Here is a 14,994-nt window from a genome sequence, read left to right as displayed (position 1 = left end):
CATTTGCCAAGTACCTCGGTGTCGTCGTGGCTTCGGGATGTTACAACTGTTGAATTCCTGCTTGGTGACAGCGGACAGTGTGCTGTGCGATCTCTGCTGCTCAAACCAACCAAGTGCGAGTATGGTGAAATTAGTATGGTGTATTTGGTGAAATTTCTTGAATTGAGTTACACGTCACTTTTCCTCTTTAGACTAAAGGACATGGGCCCGTATCCATAACGATGTGAAATGTTCTTGCAGACTAATTGCAGTTTGGCGCTAATACTTTGACTTGGGATTTTGAAGGAGTAAAAAAAAAAAAAACAACAAACTATGAGAACTAAGTCATTACAAGACTGAAGCACTTTTTTAAGAAAAAAAAATTATCAAACAATTTATTTGAGGGTAATGTCATTTTTTGACAGATAACAGTCATCTGAGAAAACTATTTTAGAGAATAAACTTAAAATATAGTCACTTTTTTTGGTCATATTTTTCAAAAATAATTTTTTTTAGAGAAAAAAAGTTGGTAATCTGACAAGAATAAACATTATTTTAGAGAAAACTTTTCAAATAGTTGTATTTTTTTCAGAATAAAGTAATATTTTTTACAAGACTGAAGCCAATTTGTGGAGTGAAAGAAGAGGAAATCTTACAATAGTCGAATTTTTTCAAGAATAAAAGTTTTTCCGACACAAAAATTGAGTTACGAGAATAGTATTGTGAATACTTTTCAAAATATTCTTTTTTTTTTTTTTAGCACAGTTGTATTTTTTCAATGAAATAATGTCATGCTTATGAGAATAAAGTACTTTTCAAAAATGGTCATAAAAAATCAGAACTCATACTTTTGAGAATAAAGCCTTTTTTTCAAGAATAGTAGCATTTCTTGGGGAGGGATAAGTGGTAATTTTATGAGATTAGTAAAATTTTTGTCAAGAATAAATTGGAGAATAAACAGATTAATAATTTTTTTTAGATTCATTTTTAGCATATAAGTAGTTTTGGACGAAAAAAGTAATGGTTGTATAAGTATCAAGTTGTATATTTTCAAGGATCAAGTCATAAATCAGATAAAATAGCTAAAGTTGTACAGTATTTTTTTTCAGCAATATTTTCAAGGAAATAGCTGGAATTTTTTTTAGCAAAGTGGTAAATAAAATTACACAAGGTTTTTAAACTTTTGTACTCTTATGAAGCCAAATTGTACTTTGTCAAGGATAGTCTTATTTTTACAGATTTAAAGTCATAATCTGAATAGAATTCTCTTCTTTTTTTTTTTTTTTAGAGAGAATTCATTTATAGGTCTTTTTTTTTTTAGGATAAAGTCAAGTCAAATATTTTGAGAAAAATTAGATTTTTTTTTCCAACAAAAAAAGTCAATGATAACTGACTACAATTGATTTAATTGAAATTATAGCAACCCGTGACCCGAGTGAAAATAAGCGGTACAGAAAATGGATGGAAATTATAGCAATGTCATAGCTGTATTTTCCTTATCTTGGAGCCATTTTGTCAAGCGCTTAAGACAACTCCTAAGCTTTTGAAAAGTCCTCTTCCCCACTCCTAGCATGTTTTAGTTTAGGAGAACTTTAAAGGTTTTTCGACGCTTTAGAAATAGATTACTCTTCTTGATTGCTTTTTGTTTTGGACACGGGCCCTGATTCTTCTACCGAAAACAGCGCGGTGTCAGAAGTAATACATTTTCCTGTGGTTGAGTGGTTTTAGCCGCTATGAGTAATGACTATACAAGTGGTGGGCATGCCAATGGCACTTAACTCCTCTGACTGCACACGTTTGAATGAAGTACAGTATTCTGTATAAGTGAACCGGTTGCATGCCTTCAACATACGTCAAACACAAGAGCAAGTGAGCTCGATGAAGGCCGCGACTACCAGAAAATGTGCAATCAAGTCTTAATATGGAATGTCTTCACATGTTTACTCGCCCGGGTAAGTATCGGTGTTTCCTATATCCAATATGGTTTTCCTGCAGTCCTCAAATGTTACAGAAAAGTTCAAACATCACACATATACACAGACATTGAACACACTGAGAGCATTTACTACATGTATTTCTTTTTTAAAAACCAGTAGGCAAAATAGCCCATCCCCCCGAGGGACCCCATTAGAAAGGAGGCCCCGAAGAAGGACGGCGGCTTCTTTTTTACCATGCGGAAGGCGTTGGGCAGGACCGCGGAGAGGAGTGTCGTGTGGATGTCGCCCAGGACTTTGCGGAAAGCGTAGCGTTTTTGCACCCGCAGAAAAAAGGACTGCAGGTTGGGCCGACTGCCGTCCTCCCAGTATTTCTTAGAAAGTCCCAAGAACTTGAGCCTGTGCAGCAAGGCTCCCAGGCAGATATCAGCTAGTGTAAAGTCAGGTCCACATAGCCACAACTCACACTTTTGACCTGTGAGGGGGAAATGGCACTACTGTATTGCTGCTGATGTTTGTCATCGAGATAGAGAGGCATCATGCCGGCCTACCTTGGTACTCCAGTTTCCTTTTCTCCAGTTCAGCCTCCACTTGATCTAAAACCATCGCTAACTCTCCCAGGATTTTCTTCAGATAGTTGACATTATCGTGGTCCAAGATCTTTGCCTGCCAAACACAATATAGAAAGTCACTTCAAAACCAAACAAGCCTCAACAGATGATTTCATAATGTTTGCAAACAATAGGAGCCAGGCTACTTCACAGTGGCAAAAAAGCGATTCACCGCCGGCTTGAAAACATGTAAAAAGGATGCCAGCGACTTGTTTGGCGTTGCGCCACCAGATGATATATGCGCCGAATGGTGGCTGTATGTTTTATTTATTTTTGTTTTTGTTTTAAAACAAATAAAGGAATCCAGCAGAACTTGTGGGTGAGCTTGTGAGGAGGATAAATCGAGTGGCTGTTGCAAATACTGGACATAGTTCTGCGAAGACGGCAAGACGTATTAGCCACGCCTCGAGGGACAGACTTGGCACCAAACATCCATCATGGGGTTTGTGGAAAGCATTTCCTCACAGGTATGTGCAAAATGTTTAGTTGGGTTTTCAGAGTAATTCAGCAAAATATAATAGCTAGCCTGCAAGGAGACGACAGCGTGCTCTCCATTTCAATGTCAAAAGAGCACATCTGCCCCATTAATCCAACGTACCTGTTGAAATGTAACTTACAGCAGCCATTCCGGCTCCGTTCGATCAATTTACCTCACGTAACATCTCCTTTTCGACTGATACTGTCACACATTCAAACTACAAAGGCTAAAATCATTCAAGCCATTTAGCCTGTTCTCTCAATTGCTTTGCGTTGGTCAAATGACAAGGCATTGTTAACTAGTTGTGAAGTCGGCGAATGCTTCAGCTTTTGCCACCTGGAAGAAGGTGGTGAAAAGGGCTATTAACTAAATAACATGAATAGCAACATGCTACGCTGAACATGAATAGCGAAATGCCAAGCATTAACTTGACATGTTAAGCATTCAGTTGGTTCACAATTACAGATGATATGCAAGTTTACAAATAGATGGCCACTTAAAAAAAAAAAAGATTTGTCATGAGGTTAAATAATTTACAACTGTAGGCTACTGCAGAGGTGGGTAGGAACATGCTACATTTGCTCCGTTACATTTACCCAAGTCCAATTTTGGATAAATTGTATTTGCACGCAGTCTTCATTGGGCTTCGCGGGCCAATCAAAGTGACTTGTGACAGCCGTGTGACTGGTGTTTACAATACAAACTCAGAAAAACATCAGCTTTGACATACAGTGTAGTTTTGTAACTGCCCAAACATGGAAAGTTCAGCCCACTTTTAGCTTGAGAAAACACATTGCAGTCAGTTGCAGATGTTTTTGCTGTTTTGGCTGTTCATATGGGAACATTAGCACTGTTTTATGGCAACAAGTAACTCTAAAAATAACTTCTGCGGTACGTTCTGTTCGAGTTTGAATGTGAGCTGTTACTTCAGAACACAGCCATATGACAGTTGTAAGAGGGAGTGCATCCTTGTGCAACCAGATTTATTTTTATTTAAACTTTATTTAACCAAGTGAAAGACCAGTTAAAACCGAGCGTCTATTTTGCAGTGGTGACCTGGGCAAGAAGGTGAATCAAGTCCAAGTCAATTCACATTTAAGTTTATTTCAGTTGTTTATTTTAGCCTGCGTGTATACTTTTTATATCCACTGCACTTTTTCCGGATTTTGTCATCTGCCCGGTGAGCCTACAGTATTGTGCTGTTTCACAAATAGAAACAAAGAGAAGCTGAATTAGCCTTAATCTGTTATTTTAGAAAGACTTTATTTGATAAATATTTTATGTATTATGTTTTAGATTGTGTTATTGTTCTGGAAAATCTGAATTTTCACATTCCTATTTTATTTAGTTTTCTTTTATTTGAAGATGTATAAATAAAGATTAAAGCCTTTAGACACTGAACTGACCATGAGCTTCTTCTGCTTGGACAGGTATGGTTCTGTCAGTTGGGGCTCCTCGTGGTCCAACTTCATCAGCTCTGTCGCGGCGTTGACCAAATGTCCTGTGTCACAGATGCACAACAAACAAATACTGGAGTGGCTTGATCTTATTACGTCTCATGATGGAGTATTAACGCACGGGTACCGGTAGCATGGGTCCTTTGGTTCACACAGAAAGAAGAAAAAGTCTCTGACTTCCAAGAAAATGACCGTTGTCTTGAAGAGACAATATCAGCAGGCCGACTTAAAATGCAGGTTAGTCGGCGTATAGGCAATGAAACCTTCAAAACTCTCCATTCTTCATTGGGCTTATTCTCATCAGGTTCACAGGTGAGCTGGAGTCTATTCCGGCAGAAATTGGGGAACATGCGGGGTACACCCTGGACTGGTCGTCAGCCAATCGCAGGGCCAGCACTGAGTACCTTGCTTCCATTTCCAACATCTTTGTGAAGCAGGATTTTCAGCAATGACTGAAAACAAAATAAAATTACAGCATGGACTGCACATACTGTAACTTTCCCCAAGACGGGATGACGCGATTAAGGCCCGGGACACGCATAAAGACAATTGGCCAGTTTTTGTGCCGATTCTTCCCCTTCCTGACCAAGCATGTCAAACGCCAGACAATCTTAAGTCTTACAAGCGCATCCTATAATATTGTCCTTCGATCTGATGTGTGTTAAGAGTGGATTCGTCCAAATTTAAGGGGCTGAAGCAGGTCGGGGCCGACAATCTTAAATAATGAACTTGTTCAATATTTGCGACCAAAACTCTTTTTGTGTCTGGGGAAAGCCAACTTCATGACACCGAGAATGGTGACATGGAACATAATGTAGCCAATCAAAGATGCACTCAAGACCGATGAATACGGAAGCGGCCATAAATGAAAACAAAACTGTCTTACCCGATGTCATTTTATGTATAAAAGTTGGGTCCTCAGACGGTAAGATGTATTTTCCAAAGCAAGTCGTTTTTGGAGAACATTGCCATTTTACAAGGCTCCGGCAACCTTCAGGAACACTCGGGAAACATCGGCAGGTATCCGGAAGTGTTTCTTCTTCTTGGGTTTTGTGAGCTCGCATGTGATCACGCAAGACCGTGAGATTGGCGGTACAACAGAATCTTATGTGTGTGGCCTGCTGTGTTGAGATTCCCGAAGCACACCACAAAATGGTTGAATGCCTGATTTTTTTTTCCTCTTTGTTTGGAGTCTGTTGCCGATGCAAAATATTTGAAGGGTGGAAAAAACTTTGTGTACCATGCCTAAGGTAGTGTAATGCCCTCGCATGTGGGCAAGCAGCGCTATGTATTTTGCTTGGATGTTTGGCTCATCACAAACTGTAACAACATTTTTATATTTATGCTTGGATTTGACACCTTTCCATTAAATTGCCCTCAATTAGTGGAACATTTCCAATCCGGAACATTAAAAAAATGACCAGGTTAACTTCTCATGGAAATTTGCCGTAAACTTTCCAGAGATGTACCGGTAATTTTGCGCCCCTTTACAACCCTATAAAAAGACACACAAATGATCCCAGCCCGATGCAGCGGGTTGGCTTCACTTACGACGTATTTCAGCAGTGGCGTACTTTGGGATCATAGAGTCGCTGGTGAGCTCCGGATGGAGGATGCAGCCGTGTGTGTAGGCGTCCATGGGAAGACCGTCCAGCAGCTGACGGTACTGCTGCACGCGCTCGTGAACGGGCGAGTCTGGAGCGGGAAGCAGCTGACCCACCGTGTCTGCAGGTGAGAAAAAGAATAGAACACAGAAGAAACACTTTGAAATGACACATTGCCCTTCCCAGCTGACTTGGCGTGAGAGGCGGGGACTGAACATCTGTCAGTCACAGGACTAACACATGACTACAGACCACCACTCTCCCTTACCAGTGGCATCGCTAGGCCCATTTTAGGAGGTTCCAGCCCCCCTAAAAACTTGACAAGCCTCCACCAAAATAGTTGGTATTATGTGTTCATGGAAAAGTTTTATTGTCCTAGCCCCCCCTCAACAAATATTGGTCTCCACAAAAGTTTACATTTGAATTTTCAATCTGTTTGTTAATGATCACCCCAACATATATTTCAACATTTATCATCACAGTAACAATGTTAAAGACATGGGTACCTGTAAACACACGTTTTGGAGCAAACCGATTTATGTATTTCCAAATGTTTTCATAAATGTTATTAATTAAGAATTAATTTGTCACTAATAACCAGATCCTGAAGTGTACGTGACGTGGCTTTTCTGAATAACGAGAGAAAAACAATCAGGTAAACAACTGCTCTAACCACAATTTATAAGCTAACAACAAACTTTGGGGCAATTTAGTTAAATAGGAACGACGACTGCTTTTTTGTTCTAGCAAAAAAAAAAAAAAAAAAAAATAAATGCAATCAAAAGCCATTCTTGAGTCTTAATCTCATGAGAGCTGGCATTAAATTGAGAAGAGTTGGTCCATCCCCAAGCAAATGAAGGTGGCAGGCATCTTCACCCATCACTCCACTTTGCCACATCCAATATGGCCACGACCTTTGATTCAGCAGCGTTTATGTACACATTTCTAGGGTGTGGCCGGGTATCACTCCTCATGGCATAACTCCAAAAAGATGAGTAATCTATATGGTTTAATTATTTACATTTACTCTATGATTTAGTACGAGTGCAATATTATTATTATTTTTCATATTACAAAACACACTTGGTCACAGAACAAATTCAACTTGTATCTCAAGGCACAACTGTATAGAGTAGCTGAGGGTGTTGTTTGAGCGCGATATATTAAAAACTGTCCACCACATCACCAGTACGGTTCAGAGTTCCAACTCGTGTCAGTGACGTCTTCAAGAGACGACCTCAAGACATCTGACGTCACGCGCCATTTTAAGAAAGGTAACAGTGTTGTGAATCTTTTAAAATGAATGAAAAGGTCTCTGCTCAGTGTTTGTATGGCGGATCAAGCGGACTTCCCTCAGTGTCTCTTACACTTTTCGTGCACGGCCGCTAACTGTAGTTGAAGACTATCGGCCCATCTTTACTGAGCTGAGGCTCCCAGAACATTACGTAATAGCTGAATGGACAATAATATACTGTACGCGAGGCCACCCTCGCACGCTGCAGCACAAAAATTATGACGCTTCAGTGTGTGCGTGCATATATTATTATCCATCCATTATCGATACCACTTGTCCTCGTTCGGGTCACGGGACAGCTGGAGGCGATTGCAACAGACTTTGAGAGGGAGGCTAGGTACACCCTGGACTGGTCGCCAGCCAATCACAGGGCACATAGAGACAAACAATAATACCCAGACTCCAATTTATACAGTATATGCCGGCGCATTTAGAAAATCGTAGAAGAGTACGGTACATTTATTTATGAGTTTAAGTCAAAAAGTAAAACTCATACAGTACATTCTACGCATTTATGAAACACATTTGGAAGTATTTCTAGTCTTCATTTTTGTTCATTGTAATGATTACGATATACATGTCAAGTATCTTAGATTTTAAATATTGTGAAAAAATTCAACATCGTAAAACCAAGGATGCTCAAAGTGTGGGACGTGGGCTCCCTCTAGTGGTACACAAAGAATCACTGAACTGAATGAAGTGGGGTTTTTTTTGTTTGTTTTTTAATCCAGTACAGTACATTTGTAAAGTACGGCAGTTGTATTGAACTTTTAAGTAGAAAACAGCAGCGTTGAATCCATTAGAACGTCAAACCTTTCGGTTAACTCATTCACTGGCAACTGTTTTCAAAGGACAGGTCGCTATATTGCCAGCTGTTTGAGTGCATTTTGACTGATCTTTCAATACCCACAGAAGCTAGTTCAGTGACAATAGAAGCACCCGAACCTCACAAAGACTCTCTTTTATCACCAGAGAAAAGGTTTGCTTCCAGCATTTTCCGTTTTTTAGTAATCAGCGGTAGAAAATGAGTCGATGTCATCACAAACGTGATTCCGACCCAAAAAAAGCGGAGCGAAAACGAGCTTTTTGTGAAAAGAAACAGCGGGCAGCACAGTGACTTTGATGCGAATATGCTTTGCTTTAGTGACAACTCAAACTAGAAAACAACTAAACAAGCCTGAGAAACGGCTGTTGATGGCAAGATAGCCATTTCTTTTGCAGATATCCAACTATGAAACGTGCCGTGAGCGACGCTGACTCACAGCATGGCTTTATCCCGACACACACTTTCTCCTACCTACTGTAACACATACTCTATTTATACCATACAAATGCATTCTCTGTCCACGTGTGAGGTGCCTCAACTTGCCCGACTCCCAACGTTTTGGCATTCGCCTCCCCCGTAATCAACCAGCCGAGACTCACCTCCCCATCTCTATATTCTACTCAAAATCTGTGCTGCTCTCAAATCCGAAGCGACGTTCTGCCGCCATCTACGGGGCTAGGTTAGTCATTACAGTGGTTTACAAAGCTGAATTTCACAGTCGAGCTGGGCGAGACCTTCTTCCACGCCTACCTGTTGGAAAACGTACTTGACACATATATTCCTTGGTGGCTGTAAACGTCAGTCAATGATTAATTTCCATTAAAAACCGCCTTCATTTTGATCAACAGCAAGGCCTTTTTGAGGTGGTCCTCGGTGTAAAATGTTTGAGAATCCCGGTTATAATCTACATATATCATTTATTCCATTTAGGTGTCTCACATGACAGTTATTTTCTTGTTTTTGTGTTAGGATTATGGAAACATTTCTCTTCTTAAGGGGTCCCCAGGGACGGATGATTTGAACTGGACCATTCATCTTCAGCAACGTAAGCTTCCCTGGGAACACGCAGAACCGTTCTTGGTGTCTCTCGTCATGGCGTGCGAAAACCCCCTGAAATCTTACCTCCCACAAAGTTGGCCTCCAAATAGTCTATAATCTGATTGTAGTCACTGATGATGTTGCCGCCGTGGAGGAAGACGGGCACCTCCTCTCCCAGGTTGAGCCTCATGAACCACGGCTCCTTGTGCTCCTGCAGCGGCAAGCTCACGTCTCTCTCCTCGCACACCAGACCCTTCTCGTTGATGACGAGGCGGACCTGCAACACCAAGCGGGCCCGGCGTGAGCTGAAGCCGAAGTCGCCACCGTGTTCTGTATTATGCCGATCGGAAGGGAAAACACGGTAGCCTCTGCGACAAACGTGGCGATGACAAAGTGTCATGAAATAAAAGTACACACAAGGCAGTATTGACTGATAATCCGTTGGAATTCAATCTGGGACTATTGGTGCAATGTCAAATAAAAACAATTGGGTTACCTCTCCACTGCCAGATGCTTCTGGCCCCTGCGGTGAAATCATTCCACCTTTCCTTTTACAATTGATAGTCAAAACGCCTGATTTTCATATTTACATTTTAGGCTCAGATCGCAAGTACAACATGGAAAAACGAGCCACAGGACAAAATTGGATTTGAGCGTTTATTTGGTTCGGTTTACATGACTCGAAATTTTGGTAAAGATAGGGTAGCGTGTTAGCTGCCTGAAAAACAAACAAGATAAATCAGCAACGTTTTCATTTTTTAAAATATTTTTTTTATTGCCAATTGAAAATGGACTGAATGAATGCTTGCATTGGACTGAATGAGGATGAAGTGAGGTTTCTAACAAATCAGCCACTTTTGCAACAACACTTTGTTATGCAATTGTGTTAGTCACTGGTTATTGTGCCAAGTGGTTCAGCTGCTCGGGAGGCACAGTAAAAAATAAATAAACTCACTTTTGTAGTATTATTATTGGTCCAGAAAAAAACAATTTGATTCCCTACAAGAAAGACCCTATTTTAGAGAGCAAAGAAGAGAAAGCGGATCTGACTCATATGGCAGCTGCTGTCCCGCTCATACGAAACATTGAGCCGCATCATGACCTTTACGACTACCGATGCCTTCAAGATATACGTACTGTCGAGGGCTGATAGCGAGGTCCCGCTGCAGGGATTATTTCCATTTTACAACGCCAACAAAAGGTGTCCACGACTGACCGAGACGTTTGTGGCATCATGACGTGGCGCACTATGCAGGTAACAGAAGGCATATTAAAAAGGTGTAAATCTCCTCACGTGCTCCTTCAGATGCTGCCGCACTGATCTAAAGTAAATGCGCCTTTTCCCCCTCTGTCCTTTTCATATTCACCTGACATCACTAAATTATGAGGAGGATGAATGCCCACTTTTTGCCTTCTTCCGGCAAAGTGGAGTCGCACTCCCCTTGGGAACCCGCTGAGTCCAACGCACACTCGTAACGGATCCTCTTGCATATGACGATGACAGTTTCTCGGCATTGAGAAAGGTCTTATAAGTGACTCCTTTGTCCTTATTCATTGGGTTGGTGTCCGGTGCAAAGCTCTTGTGGTTATTTCGGAGACAGGATTATGAGTCGAATCACACCGAAAGCATGTGCCGAGTGAGTACAGTTTATAATGGACCAGACAACCCGCGACGTCCCAGATTCCATCACAACATATGCCTCGCGTGTCTTTATACAAACATTCAATCGATATTAGGGATGCGCCGACGCTGCTACCATTATCGGTATCGATACTGTCCGACGTCTGTACTCACACTACGACAGCAATACCACTTCCCCAACCGGAGACAAAATATCCCCCCAAAAATGTGTTATGATGTGATGAAACCAAGGTTGAACCTTTTGAAGAATATGGTTGAATAGGGTGAGGTTGAAGAATGCGGTTAAAGGAAAAGGCTAATAAAACAGCAGAAGTCTCTGACAAATCAAGACATATAGATCGCGCAAGCAACAATAGATGGATACAAATCAAAGTAGCGAGCGGAATGTAATTCAATATAACCTAGTAGAAGTAGCGTTTCTTCGTAACAAAAAATACTCAAGTAAAAAGAATGCTGCTTTAAAACTATTCTGAAAAGTACAATTTAACGTAAAGTATGAAAGGCGTAAAGTGTGTTCCTACCCACCTCTGTTTAGTCACTGAAACTTAACTGCAAAATGTATTTTATCCGAACATTTATGATGTTCATTCTTCTCATTAAAAAACAACTTCACAAGAGCCCAGGGCGCCCTCCGTGCTTGGGGGAGCCTGCTACAGCAAATCCTTTCCATATTCATTGCTTGCAGTTTGTAGCCTGCACGCCCCACTCACCCGGATTTGCCAAAACGTAACAATTTGCACCACTAGTCTGTATGCGCACGCACATGCATATAGTGTGCATGTTGACATATGTGAGGACACAGCTGCAGAGCGGGGTTTGTTTTGCGCGTCACGTGAATCAATTATTCAGCCTGTCACGTGTCAGAGCTTCGGAGGTTGGCGGCGTCTCAAGAGCCAGAAATCCCCAAAAGGTGGATGATGCATGCAACGCTACAGAGTCTATATTGACCACGCGTCGAGGGAACGAGCCCCTTATTATTGCTGCAGCGGCGCTCCAAAAAAAAAAAAAAAAAAAAAAAAACCTCGCAGCTGCACAGACACATTGCGTGCACACATAGAGAATGCAAAACAAACACAAACACACAGTAGCATAGCACCAAGCGAGAGGTACCTCCATTTTTTATTACCTTCTGGGAGGCGAAAGACTGCGTCCAGTGGTACAAAACGAGCCTGTCTTTGTTGACGCCTTTGGGCTCCGCCGTGGGGTCTTCACACTCGTTCCCGTCTGGGATTTTGCCGTCCTCGTCCATGGCGGAGATGGGCCACCAGCCACAGTTGGTGGGGGTAACATTGTTGGAGGACGCCATGACAGAGCGTTTTGAGCGTGTGGAGGAGAGGAGCGAGGAGGGAGAGGTGTGCGGGTGGTGGGGGCTTAGGGTGGGGGGGGGGGGGGGGGGGGGGGCATCGCGAGAGGATGGAGGGAGGTGGGGTCGGGAGCTGGAGCAAGCATCGCCGGCCATGCGGCATCCGGACGGTGCTGAAAGAAGAAGAAGAAGAGGAAATTCCAAGGGTACCTTGAAGGAGCAAGTTTGCAATTTATTGCATTAAGTACATTTATTGACTTGAGTACATTTTGTTACATTAAGTCAAATAATGTGTTGTCATCTCTCTCTGGACCCATCTCGTACCTCAAATTCAATTATTAACCACAAAAAACATCCAATCAGAGACAGAAGACTCAAGTAGCTGGTCACAAACCGTCGCTGACCCGTTACCATGGGCTTGAGGAGCTTTGCTGAAACTATGGCTGAATAGCCGTCTTGCTCAAATCAAATCAAATCAAATGCCCATTCCTTGTTTGCTAACAGCCTGGTACACACATATAAGGATTTTTTTTTTTCACATTTTAAAAGATCAAAATACCAATAAAAAAAAATCAGGCATTTTAACATTTTGGGTCATGTTGCGTGCAGGCGTGCTTGCGATGCGATGCTCTCAAGCCAGAACACCGCACACAAAGATTCTGTTCTCTCGAATGTAATCCACTCAAACAGAAGCCTCGTGTGATCAAACATAATCTAACAAAAAACGAAGAAAGCCAAAGCAAATCATGTGTGCCGACTTCATGTTTCTTGTGAAAATACCCACATTGGTGTCTTGCGCAATGTTGAGATATTGCAAGCATTTGATGTGACAATCACCTTTTTTTGGAATAAATGTAATACTAGTCGAACATTTTTTTTTTTTATTGGCTTCTGATTTAAAATCTAGATATACATCAATTTGTTGTGTATATGTCATTATATGAGACAATATTTTATATGGGTTCACAGTCATAACGGCCCTCCGAGGGAAGCCATAACTACAATGTGGCCCGCGACAAAAATGGGTTTGAGGAAGTGTACAAAATGAGCTGAAGTACATAACTAAGCAGAAATGACATCAAGATAGGTAATTGTTCTGACCATGGGGATATATATATATATATATATATATATATATATATTTTTTTAATTTAAAAAAAAAAAAATTCAGGTTCCAGCCAAAATAGAATGTTTCACTCGAAACCAATGCAACCCTGTTGCTCATGCTATCAGAAAAAAGACAACATCAAATGTTTCCTTTCGTTTAAAAAAAAAAAATCATATTGATATATGTATAATATATGATTTACTTGGAGTGGCTAGCGTGTAGCTATCACAGCTAGCAAGCACTCTTGAGCACAATTTCTAACGTTAGAATTGATTCGCAACGCTTTAGTCAAACTAAAATTAAGTCAGTGATCAAGTCAAATTTTACTTCATTTATACATTTGTACAGAATTTACTCAGCAATATCTTTGCGTCTGACAAATGAAATATAATAATAATAATAATAATAATAATAATATACTCTTGATGGTAGAGATGGACAAATCAAATTATATGGTTTATTCAACCAAAAAATAAAGGCTCCATTTCTGAAAATGGAGCCTTTGCACAATTCTGTTGTTGAACATCACTTGGTATTACTGAATTTGTGTGTATGTCCTAAATGTCTATTTTTGTGATAGTGTCTGTTTTTACTGCAGTACTTACTGCAAGTGACCCCGATTGCTGCGGTGAAATTTGTGTTTGAACATGTCGAGCCAATCAAGATGATTGTGATTCTGATGTTTGTCATTGACGCACACTAAAAAAAAAAAAAAAAAAAAAAAAACAGACGCAGTGGGTGCAGATGCAGTTATTGACATTGTCCAGCAGAGGAAGTACAGTACAGTGCAATACTAGTACTCTATCTTACTCACTTTCAAAGAGACTGACATTTCAATCCAACTTTGACTAATGTGTACTTTCAAATGAAGCCCTTTAATCATAGAGTGCAGTATGTGTCACTTTTATGAGCATTTGATATATGCAACATACAATTATTATTATTATTTTTTTTACCTTATTTTGTGCAAGTGTACCTAATTGGGTGTCTCTCGGGAAAACTATTCATTCATACTTCCAAGTGCATTTACTGCCATATTTATCTACCAAATACTGTTTCACTCAAAACAGTGAATCCAGAAGGTAATAATTAATATTGTCCAGCAGAGGGAGTAAAGAGAGTGGCGTCCAGGGTGGGTGTGCATGTAGGGTTAACCCACCCCACAATGTGTCAGTTGGAGCGACATGATAAAAATCTTGTCGATGAGATTTACCATCGGAATAATTTCTTGTAAATATCCACGTTATTATCATTTTAAAATGTTGGCTTTACAATATACAGTGGCGCTTTCAGATACGAGTTGAGTCCGTTTCATCGACCACGCTCGTAACTCAAAACACTTTCCTTACTGAAATGAATGGAAATGCCATTAATCCATTCCAGCCTCCCAAAAAGAAACCCAACAAAACATTTTTTTAAAAATCTTTTTAATGACGGCAAGTGCACTCTAAATTATTATAGCTTATAAAAACATAGAAATTTCATAAACAGTTTTTGTCACTCTTTCGCCTTCAATTGCACTGCTGATTCTAGTGTTCACACCTTTGCCAACTCGGGGCAGTATAAGACAGGCAGACGGCTACCCTGTTCATTGGGATATCTAACTCCTCCGGCTCATCAGTACGGCACTAGTATTAACCGTTCTTCGTGAAGGATTAAGAAGTATTGGTAAATGCTCTGCCTACATGTATTCTCGCAACGTTCATGTTCATAGATCTGC

The 14,994-nt window shown here is 40.7% G+C and overlaps 1 protein-coding gene across 1 annotated transcript; it reads right to left on the bottom strand.

Annotated features, from left to right (window-relative positions):
• Positions 1-599: 599 nt before the first annotated feature.
• gdap1l1 (ganglioside induced differentiation associated protein 1-like 1) lies at positions 600-12,196 on the bottom strand. The gene is made up of 6 exons (XM_061671993.1): positions 11,990-12,196; positions 9,306-9,498; positions 6,011-6,184; positions 4,409-4,503; positions 2,465-2,579; positions 600-2,388 (listed from the first exon to the last, which is right to left on the bottom strand). The coding sequence occupies exons 1-6, from the start codon at positions 12,167-12,169 to the stop codon at positions 2,045-2,047; spliced, it is 1,101 nt and encodes a 366-aa protein (XP_061527977.1). The 5' UTR covers positions 12,170-12,196; the 3' UTR covers positions 600-2,044.
• Positions 12,197-14,994: the final 2,798 nt, after the last annotated feature.

The sequence above is a fragment of the Phycodurus eques genome, chromosome 1, assembly GCF_024500275.1.
Source record: "Phycodurus eques isolate BA_2022a chromosome 1, UOR_Pequ_1.1, whole genome shotgun sequence".
Lineage (NCBI taxonomy): Eukaryota > Metazoa > Chordata > Actinopteri > Syngnathiformes > Syngnathidae > Phycodurus > Phycodurus eques.
This window is presented reverse-complemented; position numbering and strand designations above follow the sequence as displayed.